Genomic DNA, 18,484 nt, shown 5'->3' with positions numbered 1-18,484 from the left:
TTAAATAGGAACAGAGGTGTGGCTGCGTTAGTCTGTACAAAACATGGGTAGGTTCAGTGACGGTGTCGCCAGAATAAATATCTGGACAAAGTTGGCAGCTGGGTTTGTTGCAAGGACAAGTTCCAGGATTCGTATTACTGTGGTGTAGGACCTAACCATGTTAGTTGTAAGATCAAGGGCAGGTTCTCATGCACTTCCAGCAATATTCTACATGCTATTTTGTACCAACAATGCCTTGACACTATGTACATTGGACACAGAGCAGACATCAAGGAACTCAATACACATAAGCCGGTCAGTGAACACTTCAGTGGAGTGGGCCATTCTGCTAAAGATCTGAGAATTTGTGTCCTGCGACACAGAGAATTTAACAACAGATTAGAGTGTGAGATTTCTGAGTTAGAGTATCATATTCAAATTCGACACATTAACATGTGATATGAACAGAGACATCAACTACCTCACACGCTACAAGGACTGCTCCCCGTCCTTTGATGCTGGTAATTATCTCAGACAGGACAATTAACATCCCCACACCTCTGACCCCCATCCTTCTATCCTATTTGATTTGCCAGTTTTTAATTGCATTTTTTTTTCCTTTTTGGTCCTCTGTACTTATAAATGTCCATCTGTATTGGAAATGACTGGAAATGGCTCTGATGAAGTGGGTCTGTCCCGCGAAAGTTCATCACTGAATAAATCATTTTGTTTGTCTTTGATGTGGTACATTTCTGCTGCTTTGTTTTGTTCTCTGGGTTAACTAAGGACTCCCTGTGCTGGGTTGCAGACAGTAAACCCCCAGGCTGAGTCACTGCAGACAGAGGGAGCTGGAAAGTGTTCCTTCCCACCCCCATGGGCGTGCAAGTCCCCTCCGGGTGCCCAGGGGGGAGAACTCAATGAGGGGCTTGCTGCATGCAGCAGGTGTGGGGAAGTCTCTGAGGGCCAGTCCCAGGAGGGGATGAAGCCAAGGGGCTTACGCCAGAGACGGTGTGACCCTGCAGGGGCTGACACACCATTGGGACCCTCCCAAGCTTATTCCGGAGCTGCCTGAGAGCACCGGATCCATGGATCCACGACAGAGACACATGCTGGATCTATAGATACATTTATTCACCGTATTTACATTTGGAGCACAGATTTTGAGAGCAAATCCTGCAATTCCAAGATTATGGGGGCACACAGGTGAGATAGGAGCAATGTGCCCATCTAAAGCCCAGTTTCCAAACCTTTCCCCAGCAAACCCAGATAAATAATTAGATCAGCTTGAAAATGAGTATTTTAATTCAAGGACTAGTGTAGAATCTGTGTGATGAAACTGAGCTCATTTGTTCAAGGGGTTCTTGAGACACAGCCAGGCTCAGACTGAGTCCCAGGCACTAAACCCTGCGCCAATATCTCTGAGAAGGGGAACTCTCCCAGAGGCACTGCCTGAATCTCCAGACAGCCTGAGCCCATCATGCTGAGAAACCAGAGAAACTATCCCATGCAATCTGAAAAATAATGTAGAGAAAATTGGGTTGGCCCAGATCCCAGTTACGCCCCCCTGCCTCACACACTCGGGGCAGGGGAACACACCCAAGCCTCTGGGTCCCCGGGTGTTCCAAGCAAAGAGCCAGCCCAGTATCCAGGCCCAGACTGGAGGGTTGTCGAGTGCTGGAAACGGATGGATGAGGTATGTGGTGCCTCCACTCACCCCAAAGGGCCAACACTGAGACAAACCCCACCCCAGAATTTAACACGGCCCCGCCCAGAACTCCGCCTGGGGGTGGAGCCGGCTGGTTGCCTGCTTAACTGTCTCCCCCAGCTGGTGGTAATACCAGAGCAATTAACACGCTGAGGGTCTGTCTGCAGAGCAAAGCCCGCCCCGCCCCACCCCAGCAGGGTTAGGGGATTTGGGCTCATGCTATGAACCCCAGGGAGTGAGGATAATCTCAGCCCTTGGGCTCAAGGCACAGTGGGTAGGCCCATGTGGCTGTTTTTCACCCCAAACTGCAGGCCCATGTCAATTAACCCAGGTGCTAAGCACGTACCGGCCGCATCTCCTCTCAGCAAGGTGCATCGTGCACAGCCAGCTTTCTGTGACTGGGTAATACTAAATTACATCACCCAGAACTCAGGTGACCTGCAGCCAGCTCCCAAGGCCACTGCTCCAACCAGCACACGCAACAAGAGAGCAGAGAAAGTATTGTCACTCCCAGGCTAGTGGGACCTGAAACAATTGTAGGCACCAGATTTTGAGGCAAGGACATGGCCCAAATTCTCTGGTCGTGTGCACTGGAGCGAAGCAAGGAGGGAGTTTGGTCCCATGTCTGCTCCTACGTCACTTTTATCTTCTGCAAAATGGGTAGGGAGCTCCCTGACAGGCCGTGCTGCTAAGCACACACCTGGTGCCTGCGAAATGCCTCTGCTAACGTTTGCTGCAGGCGAGGGAAATCAAACTTGGTCGGGTCCCAGCTGGATATAAGGAAAATGCCAGTTTTTTCTCCCAGTTGTAACATACAGTCGTGTCTGATCCGTCCTAGGGCGGTTTCTTCAGTGCAGTTTTTTCTCTGCGCAGACTTCATGTCTGCATCCACTTTGGAACGGACAAAGTAAAACGGCTTCCCCAGTGTTCGCAGCCTCTGCACAAGGCTGGCGTCGGTGCCTGTGAAGCGATCGGCAGAGACGACCACAAACAAGTTGTACTGTGTACAGTGAAGCTGCTTAAGGAAGGTTTCTGTGGGACAATTCACGGACCCGAGACCGGGCAGGTCCCACAGCGTTACGTTGGGGTATCTGGGATGAGGATAATCTTTGGGCTCCACCCTCCCTTCTAGCACTCCACTTTCAGCAGCACCCGTGTCTTGTTCTTCCAGGCCCCGGAGGGCGTTGACAAAAGACGATTTTCCGGATCCTGTCTCGCCAATTACAGCCACGTGGAATCGCTGACCCTTGACTGGCTCACTGACCCTTTGCAGTGCAGATGCTAGCTCTGGGGGGTCTCTTCTTGCTGCAGCATCTTTCAGCTCTGCAATTTTTCCGTCAGGGAGCAGAGCCGGTGCTTCCCGATCCACATCTATAGCAGCACTTCCCTGTTGCTCATGTTCCTTTGGCTGCCCGCCTGCAGGGAGGGGAACGACAGGGCTCAGTGATCATAGAATCACAGAATCACAGGGCTGGGAGGGACCTGAGGAGGTCATCTAGTCTAGCCCTCTGCTTCAAGCAGGACCAACCTCAACTAAGTCATCCCAGCCAGGACCTTGTCAAGCCAGGACTTAAAAACCTCTAGGGATGGAGAATCCACCACCGCTCTAGGTAACACATTCCAGTGCTTCACCTCCCTCCTGGATTTCCTAATATCCAACCTCCTCCTCTCCTTCTGCAACTTCAGACCATTGCTCCTTGTTCTGCCATCCATCGCCACTGAGAACAATTTCTCTCCATCCTCTTTAGAGCTTCCTTCAGGAAGTTGAAGGCTGCTATTAAATCACCCCTTAGTCTTCACTTCTGTAAACTAAACAACCCCAAATCCCTCAGCCCCTCCTCACAGGTCTTGTGTTCCAGCCCCTTCATCATTTTTGTTGCCCTCTGTGGAACCTGCTCCAGCACATCCACATCCAGAGTCCAGCAGCTGTAAAACATGAAAACCAGCAGCTACGCCCCTCGGGGTGTGATGTCAATAGAGGACACGATTTTGAAGACATTTAAGAAGACTGCTTCCGTCACATGGGAGAGCTGTTGCTGGTACGACCTCCAATCAGCAAAGTTCTCCAGTCATTACTCAGTTTGCTACAAGCTCTGAGTGTGGGAGGCCTGACGGTCCTTTCACCAGCCCAGGAACATGGGCCACCCTTCCTGCCCCCCAAAGAACAGCAATTTCCAGGAGCCCCCAACCCATGGCCAGAAGGACCCGTCTGTGGTCAAAGTTACCCAGTGTTAAGCAGTGGAACTGCAGCACTCGGAAGAGGCTTCAGCCTTCTTACAATTCATGGCACAATACCAACACTGGGGCCAATTTCACTTCTCCTAAATGCTCAGGTTCCAGTTTTCCAGCTGCTGGCCTCCCGGATGGCTGTTTTTAAATTACACTCTCCAGAGGGTCTCAGAATACTCAGGTGTCCCCCTCCCAATAACCGGATGCGAGAACTAGCCCTGCCTGTCAATTCTGTCCTTTCTGCTTTGCCTGAGAGTCAAGGGGAGTTGACTTGGAAATGGGGCTCAGGCTCCTAAGCTCCCCCAAAACACCTTTTCTAATCTGCCCCTGTGCCTGCTGAGGTTTGTGCTGCCTACTGCAGCTCAGCCTTACAACTATCCCCCCATCGACAGGACGTGTGTCTTATGGCTGACACTGCTCTGCAATATCTAAAAAAATCAATCCCCAAACCAGCCAGGAAATGTGGTCACAGTATAAGGCAAAAAATGTATTATGAGTGAGCTGAGAACACCGCTGTCACCCAGCAACCCAGCCCCATATCAAACCCAACACCTGCAAGCAGGAAGGAAATGAGTATGCCCTGCAGGAACATGCTTGGGTCTGCAGACTCACTGGCTAACAGGCTTGACTCAAGCTGGTCTCTGCTCGCCTGCTTTGTCTGTCGGAAGCCAAACTGACGAGTTCTGAAGTTCTGCAGCAGGGAAGGACGGTGCTTGCAAATTATAATTGCAATAATTAATGTAATTAATACTAGAGGGAAGATGCCACTGAACACAATCAGGGGTGAAGAGCCACTCCCAGAGTCTGTAAAAGACAAAACAGAAAACAAAATAAACGCTCCGTTCGATAGTCTCAGCATTGCCTGTCCATCCCTTGCACGGCTGAACATCTGCTTCTGGTTTTTCACTGAAGCTACACATTTAAGCAGCAGCTTTCGCTGGGCTATTTGCAAGGCCTTTTCCTCATGTAGCTGTGGTGAAATCTGCCAGCCAGCAATGTGCACCGAAGGTGCGTTTCCTATTGCTTGTGGAAATGTGCTTATGAATATGCACAACTGGAAATGCTTTAGGCAAAATGCTTCCCGTCAGGTGTCTTTTGAAAAGCTGTAATCTACCGAATGTGATTTCCCCAGTTATGTGCAGGCAGAATTCCAGGATTTGAAGTTAGAAATGTGAAGCATAAACCTGTGTTACCAACATAGACATATTAAGAGCACCAGAAGGGCCAGGCTGGGTCAGCCCAAAGGCCCGTCTAGCCCCGTGTCCTGTCTGCCAACAGTGACTGAAGCCTGACACCCCAGAGGGAATGAACCGAAAGGCTGTCATCGAGTGATCCCTCCCTGTCATTCACTTCCAGCTCCTGACAAACAGGCAAGGGCCCCATCCCCGTCCAGCCCAGCTAAGGGATTTTAGAACTGTTGCAGCTCATGGATGAAGTCAATGATCTGTGGATGGGGTTGTTTCTCCTGTGGGCCTGTCCATAGCAGAGGCTGCGAGTCCCTCCCAGGACATGCGTTTAGGTCCCCTGATAAGTGTGTCCGTCATCAGTGCAGTATTTTCCACCTGGTGGAGGGCCTTCTGCACAAGCTATTTAAAAGGCCAACCGCCCATCCTGAGAGCACCCCTGTTTACCAGCAAAGATGTCTGCTGGTAACAACTGGACCTGACCAATAAGAAGGATTGGGCCCAGACTACCAGTCAAGATCACCGAACTATTATTGGGTTATTAGGGAATTACCTGGAACAAGTTTCTTAACGTGTTACACTAAGCTGGTGCGTTTTCTTTCCTTTTGTTTGGTAACTTACTTTGCTCTCTGTGCTCTGACTTGCATCTAACGTTTTATGCTTAATAAAATCACCTTTGTTGATTGATAAATCCAGTGTTAATCATTGTCCCAGGGGAGCAGCTGGAAACATCTCTCTTTACATAAGAAAGAGGCTGAACATGAGCTTGCCCTGGGTAGAACTTTATACAGTCAGACAGATTTATCTGGGTTCTGGTCCCACTGGGGCTGTGCACCTGGGTGCTATGGCAAGTCCCTTTAACGGAGCCTCCTCGGAGCAGAGCTGAGATCAGGGTCTGTATACATGGGGCTGTGATCCCATCTCTGCATCAGGGCTGGAGAAGCTCAGCGAGGTGGAGTAAACAGGGTGCCTGGGAAGTATTTCAACATCCAGTGACAGTCACAAGGGGATCTCTGTGACTGAACCTGTCACAGTGTGTACAGCTCACACTGACCCTATTGGGGAGGAGGAACAGATCCATCAGGGGAGGGAAAAATTTAGTTGCATCGTAGGCAGCTAACCTCTAGCACTTTTCTCAGGGCTTGTGCGGAGCACTGGCTCCTACCTTCAACTATCACTTGCACCCGCACGGAAAACCGGCCCAGTTCTGGCTTGACGTGGCAGAGGTAGACCCCCGCATCCTGGGTGCCAACTCTCCTCAGCGTCAGGGAAGCGTTTCCCCGCGGGAACCCCTCCGGGTGGAGCTGGGTTCTGTCCTTGTAAGAGGCGTCCTGTCTCTGGAGCTTGTCCACCCCGTTGTCATAGCTGTGAACCAGGAGTTCCTGCCCCTCGGCTGCTTCCTTCTTCCAGGTGATAGTCAGCAACTGGAGCTTCAATCCACACTCAAAGTGGCAGCTCAGGGTGACGTCCTGCCCAGGGTGAGTGACGATGGGGTGCTCCGTTTCACTCTCCCCTGAATGAGAAAGGAGGCTCATACTCACTAACCCCAGCGCCAGAGGCAGCTGTTTTGCTCTTTCTCCCTTTTGCATTATAGGAACCCAACTGCACTAGTATCACATGCGAATGTGCCCCACTCGTAACACACACACAACAAAACAACTACCCCGCACCTACCCTCACCCTGCCTTCCCAACACCCCCACCCAGCACACATACACGACGCTTGTGCACTACACACAATGCCCTTACAGCAGTGAAGGAGTGAGTCTGTGCTCACGAAAGCTCATGCTCAAAACTTTTCTGTTAGTCTATAAGGTGCCACAGGACCCTTTCGTTGCTGTTACAGATCCAGACTAACACATCTACCCCTCTGATACTTAATGCCTTACAGTGCATGCACAACACACGCAGACCTACCACCTTACCAAGAAGACACACAGTGTGATACTGTGGAGTAAGATGTTTATGGCCACATACCACTTCCTTCCAAATTCAGACACATCACTTGGGCTGTGAGCAGAATCCCTGACCTGTAGAACTGACAGCAAATGCCTCTATTTCATGAGCTAAAGGAACATCTGGGGCAGCTGACGCCACTAGTAGACTATTACCCCTTTATGTGAAGTCCACACTAGCAGGGAACAAAGACAAACACTGTGCTTGCATGGGTTAAATCTAGGTGGGAAAACGTGCAGTCAAGGCTAATCGCTGCTAGTTAGTGTTTTTTCTAGACCTGCTTCTGTGGGATAATCATTGCAAATGGGCCTGCAGTTGCTGCATCTCAGAAGAATATGGAGATAGACCTATCTCACAGAGCTGGAAGGGACCTTCAGAGGCCATCAAGTCCACACCCCTGTCCTCTCAGCAGCACTTACCATCATCCTGCCAGATTTTTTTTGTAATCTATTTGCCCAAATCCCCAAATGACCCCTCAAGGGTGGGGATCCAAACCTTGGGTTTAGCACACCAATGATCAAACCACTGCGCTATCTCCCTGCCTGGGCTGACCAGGGCACAGGCAGAGGACACCTACGTAGCACGGCCAGTGAAATCTCCTGGGATGAGCATCCCAGCTCAGAGGTGACGTAGCAGACGTAGGAGCCCTCATCCTGGAAGCGCACGGCCCTGAGTCTCAGAGACGCGTTTCCATTGTGGAGTCCCTCTGGGTACAGTTGCGTCCGGCCCTGGTAAGGTTTGTCCTGTCCCCCCCACAGGTTGCTGTGCCCATAGTAGGTGTGGACCAGGAGAGCTGCTCCCTCAGCTCTTTGCATCTTCCAGGTGATGTTCAGTCGCTGAAGTTTTACCCCCTCTATGAAGCGGAAGGTGCAGCCCAGCAGGACGTTCTCGCCATACCGAGCAGTGATGGACGGCTGTGCTCCAGCGACTCCTGCAAGGGAAAACAAGGTCAGTGGGGAACGCTTGGCTTTCCACTCCCACTGTCACTCCCTTCACCATATCCACACCACCGGGATGAAAAATACAGCACTGTCAGACGCACATGGACCCAACAGGACCATTCCAGTGCCGGAGTCACCCGGCCAGAGCAGAGTTACTCGTCAACAGCTGAAAGCGTCACAGCGTTGCCATGTAAATTCCCTTGTGAAACCAGCTGTGCGGGAAGAAGTCCCTGGTGGACGTAGCAACACCTGGAGCAGAGCTGGGCTTCTCCACGCAATGGGCCCGCTCCTGGCAGCTGTTGCTCCCTCTGCTACTGCAACTACACTGCTCTCTGCACTTGCTACAGCTAGCCCTGAACTACCGCGAGCCGGGGAACTGTGTTGCTAGTTTACAGCATAGACTGAGCCTGGGTGCTGGGAGAGGTCTCTAGTCAGCAACCCAGCACACACCAATGAGACAATTCCACGGCAAAGCCACTTCTTTCAGCCCAATCGATTGCAGATAAACATCACATTTACTTACATTTACTCTGATTACTGATGGGCTAAGCGGCGGTACAGAGGAAAGGGACCTCAGGGTTATGGTGGATGAAAGGCTAGAGACGAGTAAACAGTGCGCCCTTGTAGCCAAGAAGGCTAATGGCATACTAGGGTGCATTGGGAGGAGCATTTCGAGCAGATCTAGAGAAGTGGTTATTCCCCTCTATTCGGCACTGGTGAGGCCACATCTGGAATATTGTGTCCAGTTTTGGGCCCCCCAGTATAGAAAGGATGTGGATGTGCTGGAGCAGGTTCAGTGGAGGGTAACAAAAACGATCCAGGGGCTGGAGCACAAGACCTATGAGGAGAGGCTGAGGGATTTGGGCCTATTTGGTTTACAGAAGAGAAGACTGGGGGGTGATTTAATAGCAGCCTTCAACTTCCTGAGGGAGCTCTAAAGAGGATGGAGAGAAATTGTTCTTGGTGGTGACAGGGGGCAGAACAAGGAGCAATGGTCTGAAGTTACAGAGGGAGAGGTCTAAGTTGGATATTAGAAAAAACTACTTCACTACAGGGTGGTGAAGCACGGGAATGTGTTGACTAGAGAGGTGGTGGAATCTCTAACCCTAGAGGTTTTTAAGTCCCGGCTTGACAAGGTCCTGGCTGGGATGACTTAGTTGAGTTTGATCCTGCTTGAAGCAGGGGGCTGGACCAGATGACCTCCTGAGGTCCCTCCCAGCCCTAGGATTCTATGATTACAGTCTCAGTAGAATCAGAGAGGTCGCCGTGTTAGTCTGTATCTTCAAAAATAACAAAAAGTCCTGTGGCACCATATAGACTAACAGATATTTTGGAGCATCAGCTTTCGTGTGCAAAGACCCGCTTCATCAGATCTGATGCTTATGCTCCAAAATAATGTTAGTCTATAAGGTGCCACAGGACTTCTTGTTATTTTAGTCTTGCTACAGAGCTTTGCAACCCCGTAGTGCATACAACAAGCTGATCAAGGATCAGGTGCATAAATGTTTCCAATCCACCCCAGAACACCCCTTCTTCAACAGCGAGCAGAGACACAGTTCCAAAATCTGCTCAACTCAACCATGTCAGACTCTTCATGGCCCTGAATTTATTCCACATGCAACATTCGGTTCAGGAGTCTGAATTTCGCCTTTTCACATTATGAATTTCACATCTGTAACAACATTTTAAAGGCGTAAGTTTTATTAAATAATCGAACTGATAAATAATTGAAATTGAGTGGATCTGCTCTAGGGATTTGCTAGGGATGTTGAGCAATCAAGTTACGGCTGGAAATTTCAGCAGTGACTTGATTACTCATGAGGGAGGAAGGCAGAAGGCAGCTCCAGAGAGCAGGCTTCCCTCCCTGCCAGCCTGCTGCAGCTGGGATGCAGCATTTAAACTTCGTCCGCGCTCCAACAGGCTTCCACTCGCCCTCCATCTCCGCTTGCCGCAGCAGGGGGGCAGGGCGGGCTCCCCCACAGCCCCAAAGCAGCATTTCAGCTGCCTCCCAGTGCGAACAGGCACCTGCGGGTTGGCATTTCCCCTCACGGCGGCGCTGCAATGATCTGCGGCAAGGGGAAATTGACGAAATTTCCTGGCACACCAGAGTGCCGCAGCACACCGGTGAAAACCACTGCTCTAGTGTAGACAAGGCGGCAGCTGCAGTACTACAAAGGGCTTTAGATCAGCGTAGCTGACCTGTGTCTGAAGGGAAACACACTAGACCAGTCAAGTATCAGAGAGGTCGCCGTGTTCGTCTGTATCTTCGAGAACAGCTAGAAGTCCTGTGGCACCTTCTAGACTAACAGATATTTTGGAGCAGATTTGGTGGGCAAAGACCCACTTCAGCAGCTGCGTTTGCCCACAAAAGCTCATGCCCCAAAATATCTGTTAGTTTATAAGGTGCCACAGGACTTCTTGTTGTTCACTTCCCCAGTCAGTGCATCCACACAGCACTTGTACCGGTATAACTGTATCAATGGAAAAGTTCACACATACCAGACACACAGTGCTGGAGGGCGGGGGGTTGTGCGGTTACTTGCCACCCCTAAAATTGTCTTAGCCTCTCTGTAACTGCTCCCTCTGAGCTGGGCATCCTGCCAGCCGCCACCAGCTGCTCTCCGGCTGCCCTGCCCTCACCAGTGCAGCAGTTTCCCCTCCTGCAGGCAGCTGAGCCGTGGCTAGCCTGGGGTGGCAGGATCTCATCTCAGTCTAGCAGCTGCTGTGCCCCAGTGGGTCCCTTCTGAGCTGGGGAGCGGGGCAAGGAGCCCATCTGTGTTGCTACCCTCTGCAGCAGCTGCTGTAGTGTCCAGGGTCCTGAGCACAGGGCTTAAGCAGCCAGCACACCCACACCATGAGAGCACACCCTGTCTCGCTCACACACTAGCTCCCAATGCACACACCTGTCTGTCTCTCTCTCACACACACCCCTGTATTACTGCTGGCACTCCCTGTAGAACGCACAGTGCGCCTCCCCTCTGTCCTTGTACTCACTCCAAGCCAGTGGCTTGTCCTGCTGCTGTTTCTGGGCTGTGACTGGTCCCTGCCTTTCATAACCTACTGCGCTCTTATGCTGGAATTTAATTCTTTGAGCCCTAAAACGCTGAACCTGTCCTGGCTGCAGGAATTATCATTCCTACTTTTATTGCCACGCTGCACTTTGTCATTCGCTGCGTAAAGTGGCACAGTCCAACCCCCATACCCGGAGGCAGGGCGTGTGTAGCGGCTGGTCGGCAGACTCAAACCTGGCACCTCTAGAACTTAGGGCAGGAGCCGCTACAGGTCAAGCGAAAAGCCTGCTGCAAAGGAGACTCCCTCATTCTCAAATAGTCCAGGTGCTACTCTAGGGGCCAGTGAACCACGCCTGGGTCTGGGGGTTACATGTGCACCCCCGTTCAGGGAAGCAAGGCCCCTTCCCCACCCAACACCCCGTCCCCAATGCCCTGCCCCCGCTCCATCACTTCTAGCCCTCCACCCTCAGATAGGAGCCCCAAGCCCCATGCCTGGGCAGCTGTGACCCCTCCTTCAGCCTGGCCCCAAGGCTGCAGCACTGAGCGTTAGCAAAGGTTCGATGAGGCGCACCCACCCTCTGCCTCCATTACCCTCTCCCCTGATCGTCTCCTTCCGCCATGTACATTTAGCTTGTACTCCTCCAGGCAGAGCCCATTAAAACATACTAACTAGACACTGGGCCGATGACGTTGCTTATTTTCAATTGTGTTTAAAATTATGTCTGTAAAATGACTTAAAATTCATATGAAAACAAAAGCTGTGTTATCGCCTGATTGTGCCAAACTTACAAATAAACTTAAATCAGGGCTTTCGTTGGTACTGGGGTACGTCAGGCAGTTCTCCTGTCGACTAATTCTTGGGTCCTTATCTGAAAAAAATGACCCAGAGTTTCCAGGTGCCTAAGCAGCCCCTTGGAATCACAATTAAAGTTGCCGCCTACCCTCAAAAATCTGCGACTGCCCACGGGAACAGACTGGGACTAGCTAATGGAAAGGGAAACGGACTCAGTGACTCCAGATCAGACAGAAGAAGCAGGAGAGAGAAGCAGGACGAGGCAGGACGTACTGTAGAGGATGCTCAGAGCTGCCATATGCAGAGTCCAGCCAGGGTCCATTCCCATGCTGCCACCTACGAGAGGAGACAGAATGCTCCGATGAGTTGTGTTCCGGACACCAGCCCCTGGGGACACCGACACTCAGCAGGGTGCAGACAGGGAGTAACTCTGCTGAAGGCCACTTAACGGGGCCTGATTCTCACCCAATTAACACATTAATGTTTAATTAGCTCCATCAGCCTGCAAGCGGGTCCTCTGGAACGGTGGCAGGAGCACGACGGAGCATATGAACATCGAGCGTATCTGGTATGTAAACACCTAGGGCCGTGTCTACACTAGCCCCAAACTTCGAAATGGCCATGCAAATGGCCATTTCGAACTTTACTAATGAAGCGCTGAAACACATATTCAGCGCCTCATTAGCATGCGGGCAGCCGCGGCACTTCGAAATTGACGCGGCTGGCTGCCACGCGGCTCATCGCAACCGGGCTCCTTTTCAAAAGGGCCCCGCCTACTTCGAAGTCCCCTTATTCCTATGAGTAGATGGGAATAAGGGGACTTTGCAGTAGGCAGGGTCCTTTTGAAAAGGAGCCCTGTTGGGACGAGCCACGCAGCGGCGAGCCGTGTCAATTTCGAAGTGCTGCATGGCCATTTCGAAGTTTGGGGCTAGTGTAGACATGGCCCTAGTAGCACCACTTACAAAAGTGCCGGGAGACCATCTGTTCTCAATCTCAGGTGACAGTGTAAATAAGAAGTGGGCAGTAATGCCCCCTGTAAACACAAACAAACCTGTTTGGCTGAGCAATTGGCTGAACCAGAAGTGGGACTTGGAGGAGAACTGTATGCATCCTGTTCTGTTTTAGCCAAATTCTGTCATATAGTTCATATTATTGGCCTCTTGGATGACAGCCCAGAAAGTCTTGTTCATTTTAAGAAGAAGATTTCACAGAAGATTTGACGAAATGCAAAGGCAGTACCAATGTGAGATTTCTAAAAACTCGACCTAAGGTTTAAGAATCCAAAGTGCTTTCCCAAATCTGAGGGGGACAGGGTATGACGCAGGCTTTCAGAAGCCTTAGAAGAGCAACACTCCAGTGCAGAAACTACAGAACCCGAACCACCACCAAAGAAAATCAACCTTCCTCTGGTGGCATCAGACTCAAATGATGGAAATGAGCACGCGTTGCTCTACCCTGCTTTGGACTGTTAAAAATGGTGATTGATGCATGAAAGGACATATGAAACTTTAGCTCATCTAGCAGGTAAATATCTTGTGATACCAGTTACAATAGTGGCACTTGAATGCCTGTTCTCACTTTCAGGTGTCGCTGTAAGCAAGAAGTGGGAAGCATTATCTCCTGCAAATTGTAACCCAATTTGTTTGTCTGAAGGATTGGCTGAACAAAAAGTAGCCCTGAGTGGACTTCAGGTTCCAAAGATTGACGTTATCTTAGTTTTGAATGCAGTTATTTTGTTCATAGGATAAATCTACACTAGGGAACAAAGTTGAGCCCAGATACGCAATTGTAGCTATGCCATTAACGTAGCTAGAATCAACATATCAGAATCAACTTTCTGCCCTACTGTGGATCGGGGCTTTTTGGGCTCATGCTGAAGTCCCTTACTCCACACTATAGTGTGGAGTTCTAGGGTTGATGGCCGAGCCCAGAGAGATCGATTTTGCCTTGTTTTCACACATGTGGCAAAACTGAACTCCGGAAGATCAATCACGGCGCGGTCGGTCATCAGAGAAGTGTAGATAAAGCCACAATTCTACATTTGTAAGTTCAACTTTCCTGATAAGGAGATTGCACTACAGGATTTCTGCTAGATGAATTGGAATGTATTATTGCTTCTGTTTTTCACGATATAAATCTTTGAAATTAAAAAATAAAGTCAGCACTGTAGACCTTATGCAACAGCCCACAGGTGGGCTTCAAACTGGGACTCCTGAAGCTTAGGGCAGGAGCCTCTACTGTTTGTGCTGAAAACCAGCTGATGCTCAGCTAAGGTTGTAGAGGATACATATTCCTTCTCTGTGTAAGTGATCCAGAGGCTGCTACCTGGGACAGTGAACCACACCCAGAAGGTGTGTGAGTTACACTTATATTCAATGCAACTGCATTATTAATCACAATTTTTTTTACCACTTGACAGTCCTAAAAATGATTCAGGGTGCTTGAAAGACGGGTCTTTTATGAGGACAGAACAAGAAGTAAGGGATAAAACTGCAGCAAGGGAGTTTTAGGCTGGACATTACGGAAAGCTTCCTAACTGTGCGGGTAGTTAAACACTGGAATAAATTGTCTGGGGAGGTTGTGGAATCTCCATTACTGGTGATTTTTAGGAGCAGGTTGCACAAGCACCTGTCAGGTATGATCTAGGCTGTAAATTCCCAAACTGGAGGGCATGAAGAAATTCTGGGGGGGGGGGCACGAGGTGACCCAACCTCCCCCCTCCTTTGAATCCCCATCACCACACCAAGAACAAGCCTGCAATGGCGCTACCTCCTGCAAAAATGGAGGTAGTTCCGGCTTCCTGTGACATGATGGGGAAAGTCCCACAGCTGCGCTCCAGAGCCGGCATCTCAGGAAGTGCATGTGCTGCTTCCCCTCCCAAAACAGCCAGTGAGTTTCCTGAAAAGCCAGATCTGTTGCCTGCTGGCGACTTCCTTCTGCCTGCTGCATTCCTGCCCTGGGGGGTCAGGTGGAGGAGAGGAAGTCTTGGGTCCACGCCAGCTCCACCTGCTCAGGCAGTGCATGGCTGCCGCGGGGAGCAGGATGCATGCTGCCTGAGCAGTTGGAGCCGGCGTGGACCCGGCACTCCCACTTCCCCCTCTGCCCCCTGTGCAGGAAGGTAGCAGGCGGAAGGAAGTTGCTAGTAGGCAACAGACATGTCTTTTCAGGACACGCACTGACTGTTTGGGGAAGGGAAGTAGTATATGTGCTTCCTGAGATGCCGGCTCTGGTGCAAGCTGCAGGATCCCCAGGTACCTCCTGAGCTGCCCCTCGCCCAGACCCCCATGAGTACTGTTTCCCTGCCCCTCCCCTAAAGATAATGCTGAAAGATTTGTGTTGGACGTGTTTTATTTAAAAACGAAGCCTGGCCAACAATCCCCCAAATGAGACCAAGCTCCCATCTGGCCCCAGCAACATAACATGCCTGCATCCCCCCACATACCTCAATCCTGAGTCTATCATACATGGGAATCCCCTGTCCGGAGTTTCTCACATCCCCACTCACACTAGTGCCCAATCCACACACTGCAAATCTGTGTCCTGAGCTCATCATACTCCCAACTCCCCCACTCGGAGCCCCTCGTACACCCCAGCCTGAGCTCCTGCACCCTCACATCCACAAGCCTGCGGTTAGCTCAGCACCCCAACGCTCCACCTGACCTCAAGAGTCTCCAGCCTGGAGCCCCCTCCCTGAACCAGCAGCGCCTTCGCCACCTTGTCCTGCCCTGATGTTTAACGAGTGAGCTTGGGTGCGAAAAGATTGGACACCACTGCTGTAAAAAAATTAATTTTCAAAGTTCATACCATAAAACGTTGAACCAAAGGCGCCCGGATAGCGCCTGCTGTCACCTGCCCAGATGGCGTTGCCTCATTCCTCCTCTTCCGTTGAACCAAACGGCCAATTTTCAGAAGGAAATTAGGAAACGTGGGGAATCCCAGAGGGCATTGGGTGTCGGGGGTCAGCGTCACTCAGCAGAAGTGAAGGAGAGCGAGTGGCTGGCTAGCTAGCGGTAGGCTCTCTTCCCCTGCTGAAAATCAAGTGAACAGGCACCTGATGAAAAAACACCTCCAATCCCACAGTGGATTAAAGCCGGATCGCATGCAGCAAGGCAGGGAGGGAATGCCAGAGGTTTTGGTGTGTAGTGAAGTAACTGCCTGTGTGCAAGAGAGAAGGAAGAGAGAGAGAGAGAGAGAGAGAGCGAGCGCGCAAGCCAGGGAGTTGTCAGTCCCAGATACTAGAGTCTGTAATCCAGGGCCGCATCTAACCTCACTTCCCGCCTCCCAGAAGGGGCATGGGAATGAGGGGATTGGACAATGCAAATGAGGCATGGATTAAATCATCTTGTGCCTCATTAGCCTATTCCCGTGAGCTCTCGCTTCTGGAAGATCCCCTTCTGGAAGCAGAGCGGCTGTGTAGACAGGGCTCCTTTGGAAGGACCTGGGGCTCTCCCGAAGGAAATCCCCCTTCCGGAAGACCCTTCTTCTGCAAATGAAAAGTGGGGGGCCGAGTGTAGATGCGGCCCAGGTGTCTGGGCCATGCTAACAGGAACCTCGGTGGTCCCCTGAGGAAAAGACACATTTCACGGGGCAGGGGAGGGAGCTGTTTTCCCCCTGTGAAAACGCAGCAAACAGGACACAGCAGAGACTGTGCGGCTCCCCCGAGCCACACGCCTTGGGAAGCAGTGGAGGGGGAGGGCAGCCCACAATATGGCTCTTTGAAGGGTCAGCCCCCCCACACCCCAAACCTCCGGAGCCAGGGGCTTTTCAGAGGCTCCTGTTCGCATGGTGCAGGCACCAGGATGTAGGTAAGGCCCCGCAGAGGGAACAGCCAGGGGCTTCTGTTGATGGACAAGGCAACAGCCCCTGCCAAAATCTTTGCCACAGGGGGAGACGTCTCCCCAGCAACAGCCAGTGCCTGAAAATCTTTCCCACCTTGGGAGCCTTCACCACGCACAAACCAGGACATGCAGCTGTCCGGAAGCAAATGTGTGTGTGTTGGGTCGGGGGTAGCCACATGGCATAGGTGGGTGGGGAAAGTCCCCCGACTGCCTGGCGCCCGTGGGTGGGTGGGTGGACTGCCATCCCACAAATGTGCACTGCAGAAAAGAAGTGTTTTGGCCTCTCCTACAGGCACGACCCCACAGCCTAGCCGACAGGGTGTGGAGAGGTGAGGGCTGACCTGCCAGCCGCAAGGCTCTGGGGGGCGAGGGGGAGCCACATGGTGAGGTGGGGGCTGGACCCCTAAATGCAAGGTGCCTGGAGGGGAGTGGGACCTCCATGTGCAAATGTGAAGCACCGAAAAAAATGTCTTGGCCCCTCCTGCTATATCCTGTGCAGGGAAGAAGCCTTCGCCTTGGGCAGGACACGATACCCCACTGTCTCATGCGCCGCTGGCTGTCCCCCACATGCTCTGCTGGGGCGGGTACTAGCCCACAAGGCAAACTGAGACCCTGCTCTCCTGACAGCCCCATGCTGGAGCTCCGTAAAGCAGCTAGATGGGATCGCCGCACTGATCATAGAGAAACGAATTCAAAACTAGCTCTAATGCATCTGTGCTGCTGTCACACTCCTAGTGAAGACGCTCTCAGCTTCTGTGAGAGGCGGCAGATATGTCGTCAGGAGAAACTTGTGCACTGACGGAGTGCTGTCTACACTAGGAGAAGTCCTCTTCACCTTATAAGCTCTTGTGGATGCAGCTGACTTCAGCTCGTCAACAAGTTCCATGTTTCTTTTGTTCTGGGACAAAGGAAACATTTCCACTTTTTCTCAGAGTTTGAAATGAAAGAAATCAGGGGAAATTGTGAAACAAAAGTCACTTCCAGCCCATGAAAATCGTGCAACTTTTCACTTAGAGAACCTCTACGTGACCCCTGTCTGGGTTTTCCTGTACTTAGAGTCCCTCCCCCAAAGGAATAAAATTCACAAAACATTTGGGAACAACAAGAAGTCCTGTGGGAAGTGGGTCTTTGCCCACGAAAGCTCATGCTCCAAAATATCTGTTAGTCTATAAGGTGCCACAGGACTTCTTGTTCTCGAAGATACAGACTAACACGGCTCCCTCTCTGATACAAAACATTTGGGTCACCAAACCTGTATTTTTGACCCCCTCCCCAAATTGTTTTGGCCTCAAAGTTTTGCCCAGTCCTAACTGAAGGCCCCTGGAGCTGCTTTGGCTGGGTTACGAAGGTAGAATTCAGAAGTTCGGAGCAGTAAACATGGCCTATCTAGAAGCTATTCTCTGTGAGCCTTTCAGAGCAGCCCTTTGAAGTCATTTGTGCCTTCAGCTTCCAGACACACAAAAGCTGCTAAACAGACACCAAGAATCAATTTCACCTGCCACGCTGGAGCAGAAATCTCTTACCTCCCAACATGGAGCACTTCCATTTCTGAGACCTTTTCGGAGAAGGTAAATAAATAGGGGCGTTTCTCTCCTTCTCTTCCTGCTTCTGAGTGAACCAATAAGTGAGTCAGTCAGTCAGTGGCAACAACAGAAAATAAACTTCCTGCCTAAGTGCTGTGAGCTCCATGCAGTCTCTTTTAAAGGGATTTAAGTGATTTAGATCAGTGTGTGCCTCCCACATTCATGGGTGACTGCTGGTAGCATGTGGGGTGGGGGGTGCACTGACCCCTACCAAAATTTTAATTACCAAATGGGGGACCACTCATGCCCCCTTTCTGCCTCTCTAG

General features: G+C 51.1%; 1 protein-coding gene across 2 annotated transcripts; it reads right to left on the bottom strand.

Moving 5' to 3' along the window:
* Positions 1–1,088: 1,088 nt before the first annotated feature.
* LOC142003589 (uncharacterized) lies at positions 1,089–18,224 on the bottom strand. Of its 2 annotated transcripts, XM_074980667.1 has the most exons (7): positions 18,159–18,224; positions 15,602–15,825; positions 12,071–12,133; positions 7,630–7,983; positions 6,263–6,610; positions 4,526–4,717; positions 1,089–3,100 (listed from the first exon to the last, which is right to left on the bottom strand). In XM_074980667.1, the coding sequence occupies exons 3-7, from the start codon at positions 12,123–12,125 to the stop codon at positions 2,373–2,375; spliced, it is 1,677 nt and encodes a 558-aa protein (XP_074836768.1). In that variant the 5' UTR covers positions 12,126–12,133; positions 15,602–15,825; positions 18,159–18,224; the 3' UTR covers positions 1,089–2,372. The 2 variants fall into 2 exon arrangements, with proteins under 2 accessions (XP_074836768.1, XP_074836769.1); XM_074980668.1 differs by lacking the exon at positions 12,071–12,133.
* Between the last annotated feature and the right edge of the window lie 260 nt (positions 18,225–18,484).

The sequence above is a fragment of the Carettochelys insculpta genome, chromosome 30, assembly GCF_033958435.1.
Source record: "Carettochelys insculpta isolate YL-2023 chromosome 30, ASM3395843v1, whole genome shotgun sequence".
Lineage (NCBI taxonomy): Eukaryota > Metazoa > Chordata > Testudines > Carettochelyidae > Carettochelys > Carettochelys insculpta.
This window is presented reverse-complemented; position numbering and strand designations above follow the sequence as displayed.

Bases quoted from the DNA above. Each gene is read 5' to 3' on its own strand.
- LOC142003589 (XM_074980667.1), bottom strand. From the start codon at position 12,125: ATGGGAATGGACCCTGGCTGGACTCTGCATATGGCAGCTCTGAGCATC. The intron at 6,611-7,629 runs GTAGGTGTCCTC...TTTCTCATTCAG, and splicing joins GATTTCACTGGCCGTGCTAC to GGGAGAGTGAAACGGAGCAC. The intron at 4,718-6,262 runs GTAGGAGCCAGT...TGTCTTTTACAG, and splicing joins GGTGCAAGTGATAGTTGAAG to ACTCTGGGAGTGGCTCTTCA.